Genomic DNA, 16,546 nt, shown 5'->3' with positions numbered 1-16,546 from the left:
CATTCTTGAATCATTAGGCAACTTTATTGATGCAGTTCTACTCCCTACTAATGGCTAAGGAGGTTCGCACTTAATGCAAAACAGCCACATAAATGACTGTCGAAGTGCTAGGCTTAATGTAGCAGAATGTCATTCTCTTTGGCTAGTGCAGTACTGTACACAGTTAGTTATTGTCATGACTACCCCATTTGGAGGGACAAAGAAAGTACTTGCATTTTTATGCCTTCCATGACATACCAAAGTGTCTTACAGCAAATAACTTTTCTCAGTCTAGTCACTTTGTAATGTAGGAAGTTCAGCAACCAAGTTACACACCGCAAGTCCCACAAATAGTGTTATGACAGTGACAAGATGTTCTTGTCAGCTGAGATATAAATGTTTGTCAGGACACCAGCAAACCCATCTGCTGTTCTCTGAAACACTGCCATGGATCATTTTAGATCTACCCGAGAGAGCTGGGCAATACATTCCATTTGAAGTCATAAGATTCTTGTACACAGCTCACCAGCAGAAAACTGCATGCATGCTGCATTGGAAATACGTCAGTGGGGTTTACCAATCCGCTAGGCTTGAACATCCAAACAATAGTATTTCACCAGCCCATATGCCATCTCTGATTTTGCAATGCATCCATGAACTGAGTGGGTGTCATTTGCTTCCCTACAATGGTATCACAACCATACTAAGACACTAAGCGTAACCCAGATTTTCACACTGTGGCACTTCCCAGAAGAAGCAGTGGATCAGAGTTTCCCTGGCAAGGCCAACATTTATTGCAGATTCTGAATTGTTTTTGAAAAGTTAGCCGCAGTGCACATGTGAGATGCTCCCACAATGCTACTAAATACAGAGTTCCAAAATTATTGTACTGGTAACAATAAAAGAATATACATTATCAAAATAAAGATAATTTGTAAACACAAACAGGAAACTTTGGAGATTATGAGCTTCCCTTGTGTCTTGGTCTTCCTAAATGGTACAGCCTTTGCTAAATTGGAGTTTTCAGGATAAATTTGCACAATTTATTTCCTGAAAATGCTAAAACTCTTTTAGACTTCTGTACAATTAATTCTAATGAGGAGACTGGATTGAACAACTTCCTCACAGATTGATAAATTTATGAGCATGTTATCCCAGTGAGAGGGTTCTATTCCAGTTATGATTTGACCCACCCCATTGTGTTGTGCAGAATTCTCCCCGAAATAGCTCATTACTATTGTGTCTTCACAGCCGGAGTATGGGCAATTTATCCTTCCAGTTGAGGTAGAATTTCATTCTTTTCTGTCTCTCAGTGATTTCCATCTGATATCAGCTCCAGTCCTACAGAATTCCAAAGGCAGCTCAATCTACAGAGTTCATATGTGGACAGGGACCAGATACAACATTTCCAAATTTACTGATAGCACAAAATTAGCTGGGAGTTGAGGAGGTTTTGAGGGAATTTGAACAGGGTGAGTGAATGGGCAAGAAGGTGACAATTGGAATATAATCCGAATGAGTGAGTCCATGTTGGTTTAAAAAAAGCACAATATTTTTTACATAATCAGAGATGAGAGCAGCTGTCCTTGTACCTAAAAGCTAATGTACAGGAGCAGAAACAATTAGGAAGGCAAACAGTATGTTAGCTTTCAGCGCAAGGGGATGTGAGCAAACAGGTAAAGACAATTTGCTGCATTTGTATAGAGCCTCAACGAGGCTGAAAGTTTGCCAGATTAATCTCTGGGGTGGCTGGATTCTTTTATGAGATTGACGACACCAGGCCTGTATTCTGTAGAGTTTCAAAGCATGTCATCGAAACTTAGAGAATTCTTGCAGGGTAAACGTCTCTCCCCTGTTGTGAGTTCAGAACCAGGGGTCACTGCCTCAAAGTGAGGGACAGGTTATTGAAGACTGAAATGTACATTCTTTTATCTTCACTTGGAGGGCGGCAGATCTATGAAATTCTTCACCCCATGGCATCTCGTGATATTAATGACAGCAAAGGATATGGGAATGCTGGTAAATGATCAGCCGTGGTTTGATAAATGGTGGAGTGGGCCAAGTGGCCCAAATGGCTTACCTCTGTTTCCCATTTTGCCCAATCACTGGTCATCACTCAAATATCATGGGGAAACTGAGATGGCATTGACGCCAGTTTTCAACAATTATCTTCTTTCATCACCATTAATTCTTCTATTCCATGTCCACCCCAGCCCTCACTATGTATAATATTGCTCCCACCTTCTATCCCTCAGTACTGACCTCTGGTAGAAACCCTGGCTGATGTTTCCTGGCCTTTCCCAGCCTCAGGCCAGAAACTAACTCTAGCCACTAACACCGCCACGAAATGAACTGAAGCTAATGAGGAACTGAAAACTGGGCCTCTGTGTGGCAACCAGCTATCGTGAGAACTCACGCTTTTTTGTGTTAATCATCTTTAATACACTTCTATTTATAACTGAAAGATATGCAATTTGTGAGACATTCCTCTATAGAGAGATGGCCAAAAAGTAAAAGATGCAAAAGTCAACATAAAAGAAATTATATCTTAATATTATTGTGAAGCAACAATGGTTTCTGTTCTCCTCCCCACCCCCAGGAGGAATAAAGAAATATTAGACCTTCCTTAGACCAATGATAGAGTGTTGAACATGAACTAAATTACTATCATTACAACATGAACCAAATAGCAAGCTTACTTAGACCAATTACGATCTGTGTAACAAAATAGGAGTTGAGATCGGTCAGACCAATCACAGTCTTTATAACATAAACAAAAACCTGAGCGTGGTTAGAACAACAACAATTTTGTATTTATAGAGCGCTTTAAATGTAGTGAAATGTGTCGAGGTGCTTCACAAGAGCTGTGATTGGACAAAATGAGATGACAAGCCACACGAGGAGACAGTAGGTTAGGTGAGAGGCTATTGACCTGAAACATTCATTTTGTTTCTCTGGCCACAGACGCTGCCTGACCTGCTGAGTGTTACCAGCACTTCCTACTTCATTTTCAGCATCTGTCATATTTTGTTTTGGAATTCAAATAATCCCGTCCTTTCTTGGATGTACTGCAGGCTAAGAGGATAACAACTGAAAGTTTCTGGAGAAACTCAGCAGGTCTGGCAACTTCTGTGGAGAGAGAGAGAAAGACAGTTTACATTTCAAGTTGAATAGGACACTTTTCAGAAACCCAACTTGTAAATATTTATGGTTTCTTTCTGCACCGAGAATTTACACTGCTTTGTTTTTATTTCAGACTTCTAGCATCCACAGAATTTTACTTTTGCTCATCAGTTGAAGCAAGTTAGTTCTCATCAGCAATTGAGTTAAGTGCATTAGTAAACTACTGAGCTTCTCAGATAAAAAATAACTTATAACTGTGACTTGACATTAACTATTATTTTAAAGTTATTTCACAGTGTTTAACTACCTGATCAAGCTGAAAAGATTCCACATTCAGGGTCTACATAATTGGCACATTTGTTTACATTTAATGTCAAAAGTCCAACCTCCAAATCCTCAATGTTCAAACCAAAAGAAATATTTGGACAAAATAAACATAAACTGTTGCACAGGAGTTAACATAAAGCAGGGTGTTGAATTATCTTGGCAGTCCTCCAGAATCGCTGAGAGCAACTCATGAGTAAAAAATAATAAGGCATTGAACAAATGTTGTGTTCACCCATGTCCTTGTAAACAATATTCAACAACATTGAAAGGGGAATAGTTGTTTGACTGAGCAGGGGGGGAAAGATGTATGACAAAACACCCCACATTGGCCACCTTGCACTCAATGCACTTCTAGCTGAAACTAATTGGAACGTTTGTCTAAATCCAGCACTGAGCTTCTGGAGCCATCTTTGATGATGCACTGTTAATTAATTTTGCTGAAGTTACTGTCTTCTGGAAAAACCTTCACTTGCTCAGAAAGAACAAAGAGTCAATAGATCAGTCTTCATGTCTCCAACCCATAAGACATTCAACAGACTCTTGTGCATGTGGGGGGATGGGTTTTCTGACCAAATGATGGTGGACCTGGGATAAGAATGATCTATTTGAAATTTAAAGTCAAAGATTTATTGAAAGCTTTAGGAGAATTTCCTACCATGATGTAAGTGTGACAGAAGCCAGGACGGTTGGTTGGGGGGGGGGGGGGGGCGGTGGGGGAGTGGGCGGGATAGTGGTTAGGAGACGCTGAATGGAGTTGGACGGTTAAGGTGAGAAACTTGTGTCAAACTATAGGAACATCAGACAAATACTCAGTTACATAGTCGCCACCCCAATTATTGTTCAAATCACTCCCCCACTCCAATTCTCATTTCAGATCAGAAAATACTGAACAAAAAAAACTGAACACTTCTACAAAGACCAGTCTTCGAAGGGGAACACACCAAAAATCAAATTGGAGCATTTCTTTCTGACACTAGACGATACTAAAAAGCATCAATGCAGTTTTTTCATGAATCCTCTGTTAATAAGTGACGTTTCTCCCCAGTATATTTCTTCGGGTCGCAGGGATACAAGATGCGTGTCTCTCAATGATTCTCAAAGTACACCTGGGGGTGATAACCAGGGATGAAGCTGCAGCTCATGATGATTTCAGATGGACAACTCTTTAAAAAACTGGTGCGAAAAATTGGGAAATAGTTGGTCGAGGTATTTCAATGGGTCCAGTGTTGGACTTTCAGCATGAACTGTGATCCCAATCTGTACCATCAGAACATTGGATCTCCCCTATTAAAATAAGTCAATGACTTCAAAGAACTAGCCCTTGCCCACTCTCGCATTGCTGGTGTCAGAAAAGTACATTCTAGCATCTTCTGGCACTTGGACTGACCACAACGAGTCAATCGGATTAATCAGTTCTTTGCTGGGCTGTTCCATAGAGAAAATGGCACTTAGCCAAGAGTTCAATTTATGAGGAGGGGGATTTGAGGACCTAAGTGGAAACTGCTACAGATTAGAAATCTTCTAGGCTACATACTCTTCCTATCAAGTCAATAATATCAAAGAGAAATGAACGGAGTGAATCCTGTCTAAACTTTTAATGGCTTTCCAATCTGGTGAGATTGCTTATTTCCAACCTTGAGCCCCATCAAGATTTCCTGGCCTTGGAGGAGCTCGCAATCCAATCTAGGTACAGTGTCAAATGGAATTGTGTCTCTTTGCCTCTTATGGATTCGAATTGAACTGAGCAGATCCAGACAATGTGGCATGTGTCTCAGATCCTTATACAGAGGTGATACTGAGGTCTTCTGACAGTGACAGGCCTGAGTCACGATCTCTGGCTGACTTCTCTGGGTTGCAAAGGCAATGCATTTCCTTGTTGACAGCTGGTATTTTCTGCCTGGAACCGTCCTCCTCACTTGCATCCGATGGTAGCCGCACACCCTCTATATCACAGCCCAGGCCATCATAAGCATAGTTGATGTTTCCGCAGGGGAAGCTTGGTGTTTTCAGAAGAGACTGGCCTCCAACTTCTCCAACTGGGCAGTGGCTGTCTGGGGAAGGGGATTCCCGGGAGCTTGGAGGAGAGCTGCTGTTGCAATCCAAGCCCGAATCCTCCCTCTCAGGGACGTTCAGTGGCTTCTCCGCCACCTTGGAGAGCGCCACTGCTCTCTGGTAACTCTCAGAGACCCAGGATCCGTAAGTGGGGTTCCACAAGGTTTTGGTCTGGTTCATCTGCCTCTGCTCCTGCTGAGGTTTAGCCTCAGAGGAGTGACCGGCCCCAGCTTCGTAGTAAAGCCAGTGGCCACTGCCAGGGGCCATCTGATGGCTGCTCTCCATCTTGGCACCAAAGCTCTCTCCCTTTGGAAACTCCTGAAGGTGTTGGAGCTTCGATCCGGATTGCAGGAACTCCGCCATCTGACTGGCAGCGTGAGGGGTGAGACCCGAGCTGACCCTCAGCAGTGGGGTCACACCACCAGGGCTGTCAGGCCGCACCACCGTATTCCCTTCGTCCTCTGCCGTTGGGCCGTACTCAATGGGGAGGAGGGTGTTGACAATGTCTGGATCCTGAAAATGAGCAAGCAAGGCAATTAGACCATAACGCGGATTTCCAGTTACACAGTACAACAGCAAAGAGCTGATGTTGAACTTGTATAAGACACTCAGCTTGAGTATTATAAACATAGGACCATTGAAATAGGATAAGTAGGCCATTCAGTCCTTCAAGCCTGCACTGCCATTCAATGTAACCACGGCCAACTCAACACCCCATTCCTGCTTTCTCCCTTTAGTCTTCGATACATTAGAACAGCGTCTATCTAAAACTCTTCCGTGGACCTGCAAACTAGCCTGACTTCTGTCCCCCCAATCTGCCAGTCAGTCAGGCATCTTACTGCATCTTGACTGACACTCAGGCCTTCAGTAAGACATCAGAATCAGTGCAGTCGGGGTCACTTGAAGCAATCCCTGGCTGGCTGGCAGCCCCACCCCACCCCCCAAGTTTTGGGCCTTGTTTTACACTCATGCTCTTCAAAACCACCAGCCTTTGTTTTCATAGAATCCCTGCGGTGTGGAAGCAGGCCATTTGGCCATCGAGTCCAAATCACACTCCGAAGAGCATCCCCCCCCGCCCCAGCCTACACATCCCTTAACACTATGGGCAATTTAGCACGCCCATATCCTGCACATATCTGGACTGTCGGAGGAAACCAGAGCACCCGGAGGAAAACCACACAGACATGGGGAGAACATGCAAACTCCACACACAGTCGCCGTGAGGTTTAAATTGGTCCCTGACGCTGTGAGGCAGCAATGCTAACCACTGAGCCACTGAACCACCACTTTCGCTTTGAGGCAATGGTTCCTTAGTTGTCCCTCCCCCTGACATGCTCCCCCAAAAACATATCACATCTTTTCCTCCACTGAGCTCATAGTCTGGGAATTCGCAGTTACATTATTGTTAAACATAAATTTGGTTCCTTTCTATGAAGATAGCTCAATCAAATAAGTTCAACTGTCACTGTGTGCCTGATCCCTTAGCACTTTTTAATTGCCTTGAAGAATAGCTGTTTATTCAAACAGACTAGTTTGGAACCCTATCATTACAACAGAGGAATATCAAGTGAGGTATTAAAAATGAATCTGAATCCACTGGCCTTGTGTGCCACCAATTCTACCTCCTATGTTTTTATTGAGAATGTTCCGTACTTGTGTGCAGTAGTTAATTCTTTCCAATATGGTGGCAAAATCAGGTCTATACTCTGGTCGGTGCTGCCAACACTGGGTCATAATGCGATACCTAAAGGAACAGAATCAGATAAATTCACCCAATGCCCTCGTTTGCCAATTTTTAAACAAAGTCATTGTGACAGGAAGAATTTGAGTTTACATAATATCATTCATGATCTGTAGCCATCCCAAAACCGCTTTAAAGGACTTCTGAAATCATCATGGTTATAAACAAGAAAACGCAATGACCCAATTGTGCATAACACAGTCCCACAAACAGCCACAAATAATGACTTGATATTCTGCTTTCAACATATTGGTTGGTGATAAATATTTGCCAGGTTTCTAGGGAAAATTCCCCTGTTCTTATCAGAAGAGCACTTTGGGACCTTTTACCCTGACCTAAGCATCTCACCAGAAGGATTGCTTCTCAGATGTTGCATCAATTCTACAGCGCTGCATTGGAGTGCAGACCTGGATACTGTGCCTAAGTCTCAGAGGCCCTTTATCACCGTCAGCAGAGTGAGTGCTGCCACAGTGCTTTGAAGTGCTTCACATTGTATGAAGTAGACCTTCCCATTTTTCTCTCTTTGTCTCCTTGAATGTTTGTGCAATACCTATCCCTACTGTAGGGTTAAAGATGCATAGTTCTGGTATTGATTTAAAGTGAATTGGACTTTTTTTTATTTACAGTTTATTGTGTATGTGTTTTTGATTTACAAATAACATTTGAAATGTTAACACAGCTGAGAGATACTCAATGCTGGAAAACCCTGAGGTTGGTATGGAGAAAATTGCTGAGGATGGAGAAATAAATTGAAACAAAAGTTTTTGAGTTTGCTTTTAAAAATATAAGTAAGAGGGAGGAAGGCTAACCTGGAGACTGAAGACAGCTGGTGTACTTTATTTCATCAAATAGCTCAGATCTATGTAGTTAGAGTGGAGGAGTGAGTTTGAGAGAATGGGACAGGGTTCTGTAAGAGAGAAGTCCACTGTGGAAGAGATACCAAGAGAATGTCTAGTGAGTCTGTGTCTAGAGGGGACATGGTTTGTGATTGTCAGTAATATCTTTACTGATGCCAGGAAATCACATTGCTAGGAATATACCAAAAATGTAAATGATGATCTGTGTAGCCAGACAAAGACTGTAAATGAACTCTTTTCCAGAGTATTTTGTATATTTTAAAGCCTGTCAGTGTAAAAAATATAGTAAAAGACATTAAGCTGGGTTAAGTCCACTTAATGGACTGAGTTTAAGTTGAAGCTGACATTTTGTTTAAGAATTATTATCTTAATTATTTAATCATTATTACCTATATTTAGTGTTGTTTGAGATTGGACAATAAAAATTATTTTGATGTTTTACGTTACTCCTGGAATTCTGCCACAAATCGTCTTACCCTCGCTTCATTCATGTATTACATCCTTTAAATGTCTGTGGCCTATCCTAACAACTAACTGAATAAAAACTGCAAGAACTGCAGATGCTATAAACAGAAACAAAAACAGAAGCTGCTGGAAAAGCTCAGCAGGGCTGGCAGCATCTGTGAAGAGAAATCAGAATGAACCTTTCCAGTCCAGTGGTCCTCAGGGTCACCGGACCCGAAACCTTCAATCTGATTTCTCTTCACAGATGCAGCCGGACCTGCTGAGCTTTTCCAGCAACTTCAGGTTTTGCTTTTAACAAATAGCTGATTTTCCAGAATCCTCAAAAATAGATAATAACATATGGCATGTTTTATATTTGTTTTCAAGTCCCGTTCCTACGCACAAGTCACCATTGATCTGTGAATCTCAGCAGTAAATGTATTCAGCTTTCTGAACAGTGGAGAGCATCATAACTCCCTCCCTCCCTGGATGTCCATGAATCCACCATCCCACAGAAGATGATCAGGAAGGAGGAACCATGCGGATATCCCTTGCCTTGATGTTGAGGCCAATTATTGTAACTCTGGTGTTAGAAATGTTCTGCCCATGAGCACAACCAGCACCATGTTAGAATACTAGACATGGGGCTCCCACAATATCTGTATGGACTGCAGTCTGAGAGAGTTGGATGCTTCTTTCCTGAGATTACAATAGTGACTATATTTCAATGAGTACTCTAATGGCTGTAATGTGTCTTGGAATGTCTTCAGGTTGTGAAAGGTTTAATTCCCTACTGCCTATATTCAGTAGTCATTGGTCCTGTGGTGTTACAGTTCACTCAGTGTTCTGTGCTGTTATGGCAACAGGTATTTTTCTGTGCAAATTGTGGTTTGTAGCAGTGGATAATAATTGTAGATCTGTCACTATCATGGATCTAAGTTTGGATTGCGTCCTTGGCGGTTAGGGTCGATAGAGACTGTGGGAAGTGCGGCTGTTGGTAAACTTGATCTTACATTGAGCAATGTTTCCTAGGTTTGGCACAAGCCTTCACATAAAGCCACATAGACTCCATTGCTGTATGATCTTATAATGTCGACCACCTATTTACATTTTTAGCATTAATCCTTTACACCATAGGAGAGGTTGCAAAAACTCTCCCAGTTTTACCTCCTGCCACTGGAAGGATTTGCAAATTGAATCTCAACCTGTTGGACTGTGTTATGAACACACCTTCCTTGGCAGGCAAGTGCTGGAGTTAGATATGAATGTGAAGCTTCTGGACGAGAGACAGGAACGCTCCCCACTGTGCCACAACACCTTCACTGGAACTGATTCATCAATTTTATTGACCTCTAGTCAGCAATGTTGTTGAGCCTGTACCTAATAATGAGAGTCACCTCTTTCTAGCAATAGGAGTAATCCGATTTGAGTCAAGTGTTCTGACTCTGGTTCGGTAATATTTAAGATTAAGCCCTTCCTGGTGTTGTTGCATCTTACTAGTCAAATTCATACTAACCTGAGATCAAACATACTTACACAGGGCCTGGGCAGTTCTTGGGTGGATCCATTCTTCCACCACTCGTTACAAACTCCAGGACTTCCTGATTGCTTTTGCAGGGGTATGGCATGTATCCAAGTGACAGAATCTCCCACAGCAATACACCAAATGACCTACAGTAACATTTGAAACAATGAAAGAAATCGGTGCTTACTTTCTTGTCCTGGGAAGGTCCTAGAGGCACTTTACTACCAATGGAAGTTTACAGGCTGAGATAGAGGATAATGCGGCAAACAATTTGTATTCATAAATTTGTGTTCCTGAAACAGCAACCTTCCACAAACAACCATGTGATAATGACCATATCACCTGTTTTTGGTGTTAGTTGATGGTTAAATACTGACTGACTCCCTGGGAACCATGTCTCAGACCGCTGCAGCTAAATGTCTGGATAGGCTTCTTCCACACTTCGAACATTCAGACATATGAACAAAGAACAAGAACAAGTACAGGCCACGCTATTCAATAAGCTCATGATTGATCTGATTTTAACTTAAACTCTATATTCCTAGACATCCCCGATGATGCATCACCTCCCATGGTCATCAAGGGTCCATCCAACATCTTAAAAATATTTAACTATTCTGCACCTTTTGAGGATGGGAATTCCAATGACGCTCAAATGTCTAAGAGAATTTCTGATTTACCTCACCTCTGATTTAAATGAGCGAACCTCTTTTTTAAAGTAAAATACCTAGTTCTGGATTCTCCCACAAAAGGAAACATTCTTTCCACATCCACTTGGTCAAATCCCCTCAGGACCTTATATGGTTCAATTAAGTAGTTTCTAACTCTTCTAAATTCCAGAGGAGACAGGCCTGGCCTGTCTGGACTTTCCTCATAAGACAATCCACTCTTGCCAGGTATTCGCCTATTCCTGGTTGTCTCTTCATGGATTTTACACTCTCTTGTTTCTCTTGCATGTTGGATGTTTGAACTCACTCTTAGAGGCTGCACTCCTGCCTAAACCGCTACTGCTCTGAATCTCTTGCATCTTTAGCTTGTGCTTAACTCACTCTCGGTAATACTGTTTCTCTTCTGTTCCTCCTTGCATTTCAAACACATCTTTCTTTTTGTTGTGCTCTAATAGGAAAGTTGTAAACTCTTTGAGTGATAAACAGGCACCAGAGCAGGTTGGAATCTAACGCCCTCCCCCAAGGCCAATTCAGGTGCTGAGGTAATGGGCAGGAGGGCGGCAGGTAGGTTCTCTGGAACTTTCCCACCTCTGCTCCAATAAAGACTGCGATAGGGAAGCTCATGAACCAACTGGAGCTCACAAATGGCCCAGCCAGTGACGCCTGGATCCCATGAGTGAATAAGTTTGACCTAATTGATTTACCATGAGCTTGTTGTGTTACAAGGGTCTGTTATATTACCATGTATCTGTCTTGGAGGTGAAGATTCCTTCAAGGAAAGCCTCTGGAGGCATCCATTTGACTGGCAGCATGGCACGTCCACCTTTTCTGTAGTAGCTTGCCCTGGATTCAAAGATGCATGAGATGAAGGAATAATAACCACACCTATAAACGCAGCCAAGCTTCTGAAGATAACTCCTTCCCATACTATCAACAAGTTCATTTTATAATAATTCCTTGTGACATTGCAATCCATCTCAAGATCTTTCCCGGGGTGTTATTAAAAAAAATTGACAGTAACGTGGGAGAAACAATCTGACAACTGAGAGACGGTGCCGATGTCAATGAAGTTGAGCTGTCTGAGGTCAGTGTACATATAGACCCAGATGTTGTGCTCTTGGATGAGACAAGAAGGTGCAGCCTATTGGTGAGAAACAGAGGGGCCTAGAACTGATCTTTGGGAAGCTCCAGGCTTGACTGGGGAGAGAGTGAGAGGCAACAGAAGAGAGGTGTTGATGCGCACAACCACCTTAAAAGCTCACAAATAGCTAAATCTGCATCGTGTGGTAAGATTAGATTAGATTCCCTACAATATAGAAACACCATTTGGCCCAACACTGAAGACTAACCCACCCAGACCCATTCCCCAACCTTATATTTATCCCTGACTAATGCGCCTAACTCAATGGGCAATTTTGCATTGCCAATTCACCTGACCTTTGGATTGTGGGAGGAAGCTGGAGCAGCCAGAGGAAACCCACACAGACACAGGGAGAATGTACAAACTCCGTACAGACAGTTGCCCGAGGTGGGAATCGAACCTGGGTCCCTGGTGCTGGGAGGCAGCAATGCTAGCCACCGTGCCACCTTACGTGAAGTGTGGCTTAATAGACGTGTTGAGACAAAGATGATCGGATGCCTAGTAATGGGGTGGCACACTGCGACATAGAAGTGTTTGTACAGGTCTGGTGATCAATTGGAAAGTTGCAGAACTCACTTCAGCTCAGCTCAGCTCAAGCACATCAATTATTGATGGCATACCTATAAATATCTCGAGCCATTCCGAAATCTCCAATTTTGGCTGCTCGCCTGGGTCCACTGCAGGTGAGTAAACAGTTTCTTGCTGCAATGTCCCTAAGAACAAGCAAACGCAGAAACAGAATTAAATACCACTGACACCAATAAATACAAGAGCAATATATACAGTATAATTACTGGTGTGACCACAAAGGGCAGAACTATCTATACAAACAGACATCCATTTTTCTTCTCCCTAAAATAAAGTTGGAAAGCTGAAAGTCATGACAAACCTGTGTATAAAGTGATTGTCTTCCAGGTATTTGCAGCCACAAGCTATGTCCTTGGCCATGTTCAGAAGGTCTAGCATTGTCAATGTCGATACATTTGTCTGAAACAGAGTAACACATGGAGCTGGTGTGAGGTGCTCCATTCAGGATGGTCCAAATATGGGGAGCATTTAAAGGCTTCGATCAATTTCAGATCAGTCAGTGAACCGCGATAAATAAATTAGCAGCTACTCTTTAGGTAACAAATCAGTTATTGATTAGAGTGGTGCTGGAAAAGCACAGCAGGTCAGGCAACGTCCGAGGAGCAGGAAAGTTGACGTTTCGGGCAGGAGCCCTTCATCAGGAATGAGGCTGGGAGCCTCGGGGGTGAAGAGATAAATGGGAAGGCGGTGGGGCTGGGGAGAAGGTAGCGGAGAGTGCAATAGGTGGCTGGAGCTGGGAGTGACGGTGATAGGTCAGAGAGGAGGGTGGAGCAGATAGGTGGGAAGGAAGATTGACAGGTAGGACAGGTCATGAGGATGGTGCTGAGCTGGAAGGTTGGAACTGGGGTAAGGTGGGGGAAGGGGAAATTAGGAAACTGGTGAAGTCCACATTGATGCCTTGGGTTGAAGGGTCCCGAGGCAGAACATGAGGTGTTCTTCCTCCAGGCGTCGGGTGGTAAGGAAGTGGAGATGGAGCAGGCCCAGGACCTGCAAGTCCTCGGTAGAGTGGGAGGGGAATTTGAAATGTTCAGCCACTGGGCGGTGGGGTTGATTGGTGCGGGTGGTCCGGAGATGTTCTCTGAAGTGCTCTGACCTATCACCTTCACCCCCACTTCCATCCATCTTCTGCACTCTCAGCTACCTTCGCCCAGCCCAAGCCCCATTCCCCCTCCCATTTATCTCTCCACCCCCGAGGCTTCCAGCCTCATTCCCGATCACGGTCTTTTGCCCGAAATGTTGATTTTCCTGCTCATCGGATGCTGCCTGACTTGCTGTGCTTTGCCAGTACCATTCTAATCTTGACTCTGATCTCCAGCATCTGCAGTCCTTACTTTTGCTTAATAAATCAGACATGGCTGAATGGATTCACAAGGTTGTGGTCTTACACTCATCAGGACTGGGATGTAAGAAAATCAATCTGGCTCCTCAGATTCTCGCCCTGATGATTTTGTGTCCCCTTTTGGCAACACGGTGGCTCAGTGGTAATCACTGCTGACAATGTTTTTGCTTCTGGTTTCCAGCATCCATAGTTCTTTGTTTTGTTTTTATCGGAGATGTCTCCCTTGGTTTGGTTTCACACAGAAAGTCTCCAGATGAACCGGAGGAAGGACTCACAGCCATTTTACAGAACCAGCTATAGTTATCAGGAAAGACTGAATGGATTTGAGCTCTTCCTGAGGCAAGTGAAAACTGAGGAGTGACCGGAGGCAGACCTCTTCCGAGGAATATTGTAAAAACGTTCACCTTTGTACTTACAGCTTTGGGCCTGTTTTCACGAAGGAAAGTCTTCATGTCTCCTCCAGTCATGAGCTCTAGAAGAATAAACCGAGGCAAAGCTTGCAAACTCACACCGATACATCGGACAATATTCTGATGGTTAAACTTGCTGTTTGAAACAGGAGGAGAGGATGGTAAAACACGTAGATACAATACAAAATGTTCTGTACAACAAAGAAACATCAACTTATCAACAGCAATCAGCAAAATATTTAACACTATTGGAATAATGGGGAAAAATATTCCACCTTCACTCGACTTCTCATCTCAATTAATTGGTCTATTTTTGGATGGATTACTTCTGTGTAAAATATAGACAAGTTCCTTAAACAATTCAGTTTAACAAATTTCTGGCTGTAAGAGTTTCAACTGGGAGGATGGCTGGTTGCCTTAGGATGCAAGTTTAAAGTTACTGTAAAAGAACTCAAGGAGAGGGATTAGGAAACTTTTACACAGAGCTATGGGGAATGAACGAAAAAGTTGGACTAATTGGACAACTACTTCAAGGAGCCAACACTGATAATATGTGCCAAATGGCCTCATTTTTGAAAAATAAACTCCATGATTGTACTTCTCATGGAATTGCTAAGTTTAGGAAATGGAATTGTAAGTTACTTTTGCAGGAAGACGCATTTTACCTCATTCAAAAAATATGTACAGGTACTCTTTCTCAACACTCCAAATACAAGGTACCAAAAATGTCAAAAACTGAAATCTTGCACAAAAAGGCACCCAGACAAAACAATCCTCCTGCCTCTAGCCCTCTTCAGTATTACTTAACTGTTCTCTTGTTTAATATAACACAAGGAACAGGATGGCAGATAAACCTGAAATGCAGTTCATGGTAAAGCTGTGCATCACTGCACACTCATTTGTCTTCACGTTTTGTAGACTGACCTTCAGAAACGCTACTGAGTGTTCACCTATTTCAAAGCACTTGCTCAGCTTTTGTTACTTTTCTCTGTTGGCATTTATAACTCCACTGTGATGTTATTCACAGATAAAGCCTACCAGCCCAGAATGTTAATTAGGAGCAGGACTGCCATGAAATTTAAAATCACGAATTTCTTTTAATGTCATAATTGTATTGACCACAATTTCCAGCCAATCCTTACAAACATTAATGATCATTGATGAATTATCCTCTAGTCAACTGTCTGGATGGTATTTTTTTCCTTCAATCTAACCGTTTTAAGCAAATTACCAGAGAATTATATTATATTATAACCAAGGGATTTCTGTTCATTTTAATCTCTCATCTGCAGAAGTGATGGTGGTTGGGACCATTTTATCAGGCATTTGCTAAAGACTTGACCAAGCCAAACAGTCTCATGAATGAGGTTCACAACTCATAATAAAGGACATGAGTAAGGCTTGTTAAGGTAAAAAGCTCAAAATGATGCCCAATAGATATGAAAGAGCAGCAGTAATAATGAGATAAATCAAGTTAGAGAATAAAGATAAAGTGCTAACGTTCTGTAGCTTGAAGTTTATTGTAGTTTAAGAGGTAAGCTCATTATGTAAAAACTAGAAAGTACATCCAATAAGGCTACATTCTTAGTGTGGCTAGACGTGAGCCTAGGTTAGAGAAGTGACAAAAGGACTATAGGCTTGTCCGAACAACTCCCCTTGAACTTACTCATGACTGATATTCCTGATTTGTTATCAGTAATCCATTAAGGAGTTGGGAAGTGATCACCGAGGGATCAGAACAGGATAGAGGAATTTTCAGTATTACCTGATAATCAAAGCCTCCATCAGGAAATCCATTTCATCTTGCTCAGAGCAGACTTCTGGAAGAGTCTGTAAAAAGTAACAAAAGTAGCATGATATGAATGTGAAGACCTGCAGCAGTGTTTAAGAAATCGCTGGCCAGACTGCACATATGAAGCAGGAATTGTTAGTTGGAAGGTTTTCCGATGTCACAATGTTGCTTCCTATGTGACAATGCCCGTTAACACTATGACCATGATGGGGTCGAGCCATGGTTCTGCCACTTTCTAAGCTGTATGTAGGTATAATTGGTGGTGGATTTGGATGCGGAGTTTTGTCTGTCTACCCCATCTCTGGACTGAAGGCCTAACATTGTTGACAGCTTGGTGAGCAAACATTGGAAAAAAAGATTTGTGAAGGGATTGTCGATAGGTCTAAATTGTGACCTATAACTACTTACCATCATAAGCTGTACTGGCTAGTAATTTGCTACCTCTGTCTAGATTGGTCCAATACACAGGAATACTCAATAAATTCCCAACCCATTGCTCAAACAATAAATTCCTGAGAAGGCACAGCTCAGGTATCTGTCTGCCCAGCCTTCTTATGAAA

General features: G+C 42.5%; 1 protein-coding gene across 2 annotated transcripts in view; it reads right to left on the bottom strand.

Annotated features, from left to right (window-relative positions):
* Nucleotides 1–3,484: 3,484 nt before the first annotated feature.
* ltk (leukocyte receptor tyrosine kinase) overlaps nucleotides 3,485–16,546 on the bottom strand; it is a 177,444-nt gene continuing 164,382 nt past the window's right edge. For both annotated transcript variants that reach the window (XM_060828804.1, XM_060828805.1), the window contains exons 14-21: nucleotides 15,960–16,024; nucleotides 14,201–14,330; nucleotides 12,747–12,844; nucleotides 12,478–12,570; nucleotides 11,458–11,559; nucleotides 10,060–10,194; nucleotides 7,135–7,225; nucleotides 3,485–5,994 (exon numbers count right to left, since the gene is read on the bottom strand). In XM_060828804.1, coding sequence (XP_060684787.1) covers nucleotides 5,209–5,994; nucleotides 7,135–7,225; nucleotides 10,060–10,194; nucleotides 11,458–11,559; nucleotides 12,478–12,570; nucleotides 12,747–12,844; nucleotides 14,201–14,330; nucleotides 15,960–16,024 — 1,500 coding nt within the window. In that variant the 3' untranslated portion in view covers nucleotides 3,485–5,208. The remainder of the gene's footprint in view (nucleotides 5,995–7,134; nucleotides 7,226–10,059; nucleotides 10,195–11,457; nucleotides 11,560–12,477; nucleotides 12,571–12,746; nucleotides 12,845–14,200; nucleotides 14,331–15,959; nucleotides 16,025–16,546) is intronic.

The sequence above is a fragment of the Hemiscyllium ocellatum genome, chromosome 8, assembly GCF_020745735.1.
Source record: "Hemiscyllium ocellatum isolate sHemOce1 chromosome 8, sHemOce1.pat.X.cur, whole genome shotgun sequence".
Classification (NCBI taxonomy): domain Eukaryota; kingdom Metazoa; phylum Chordata; class Chondrichthyes; order Orectolobiformes; family Hemiscylliidae; genus Hemiscyllium; species Hemiscyllium ocellatum.
Note: the sequence above shows the minus strand (reverse complement) of the source record. Positions and strands in the feature narration are given on the sequence as shown.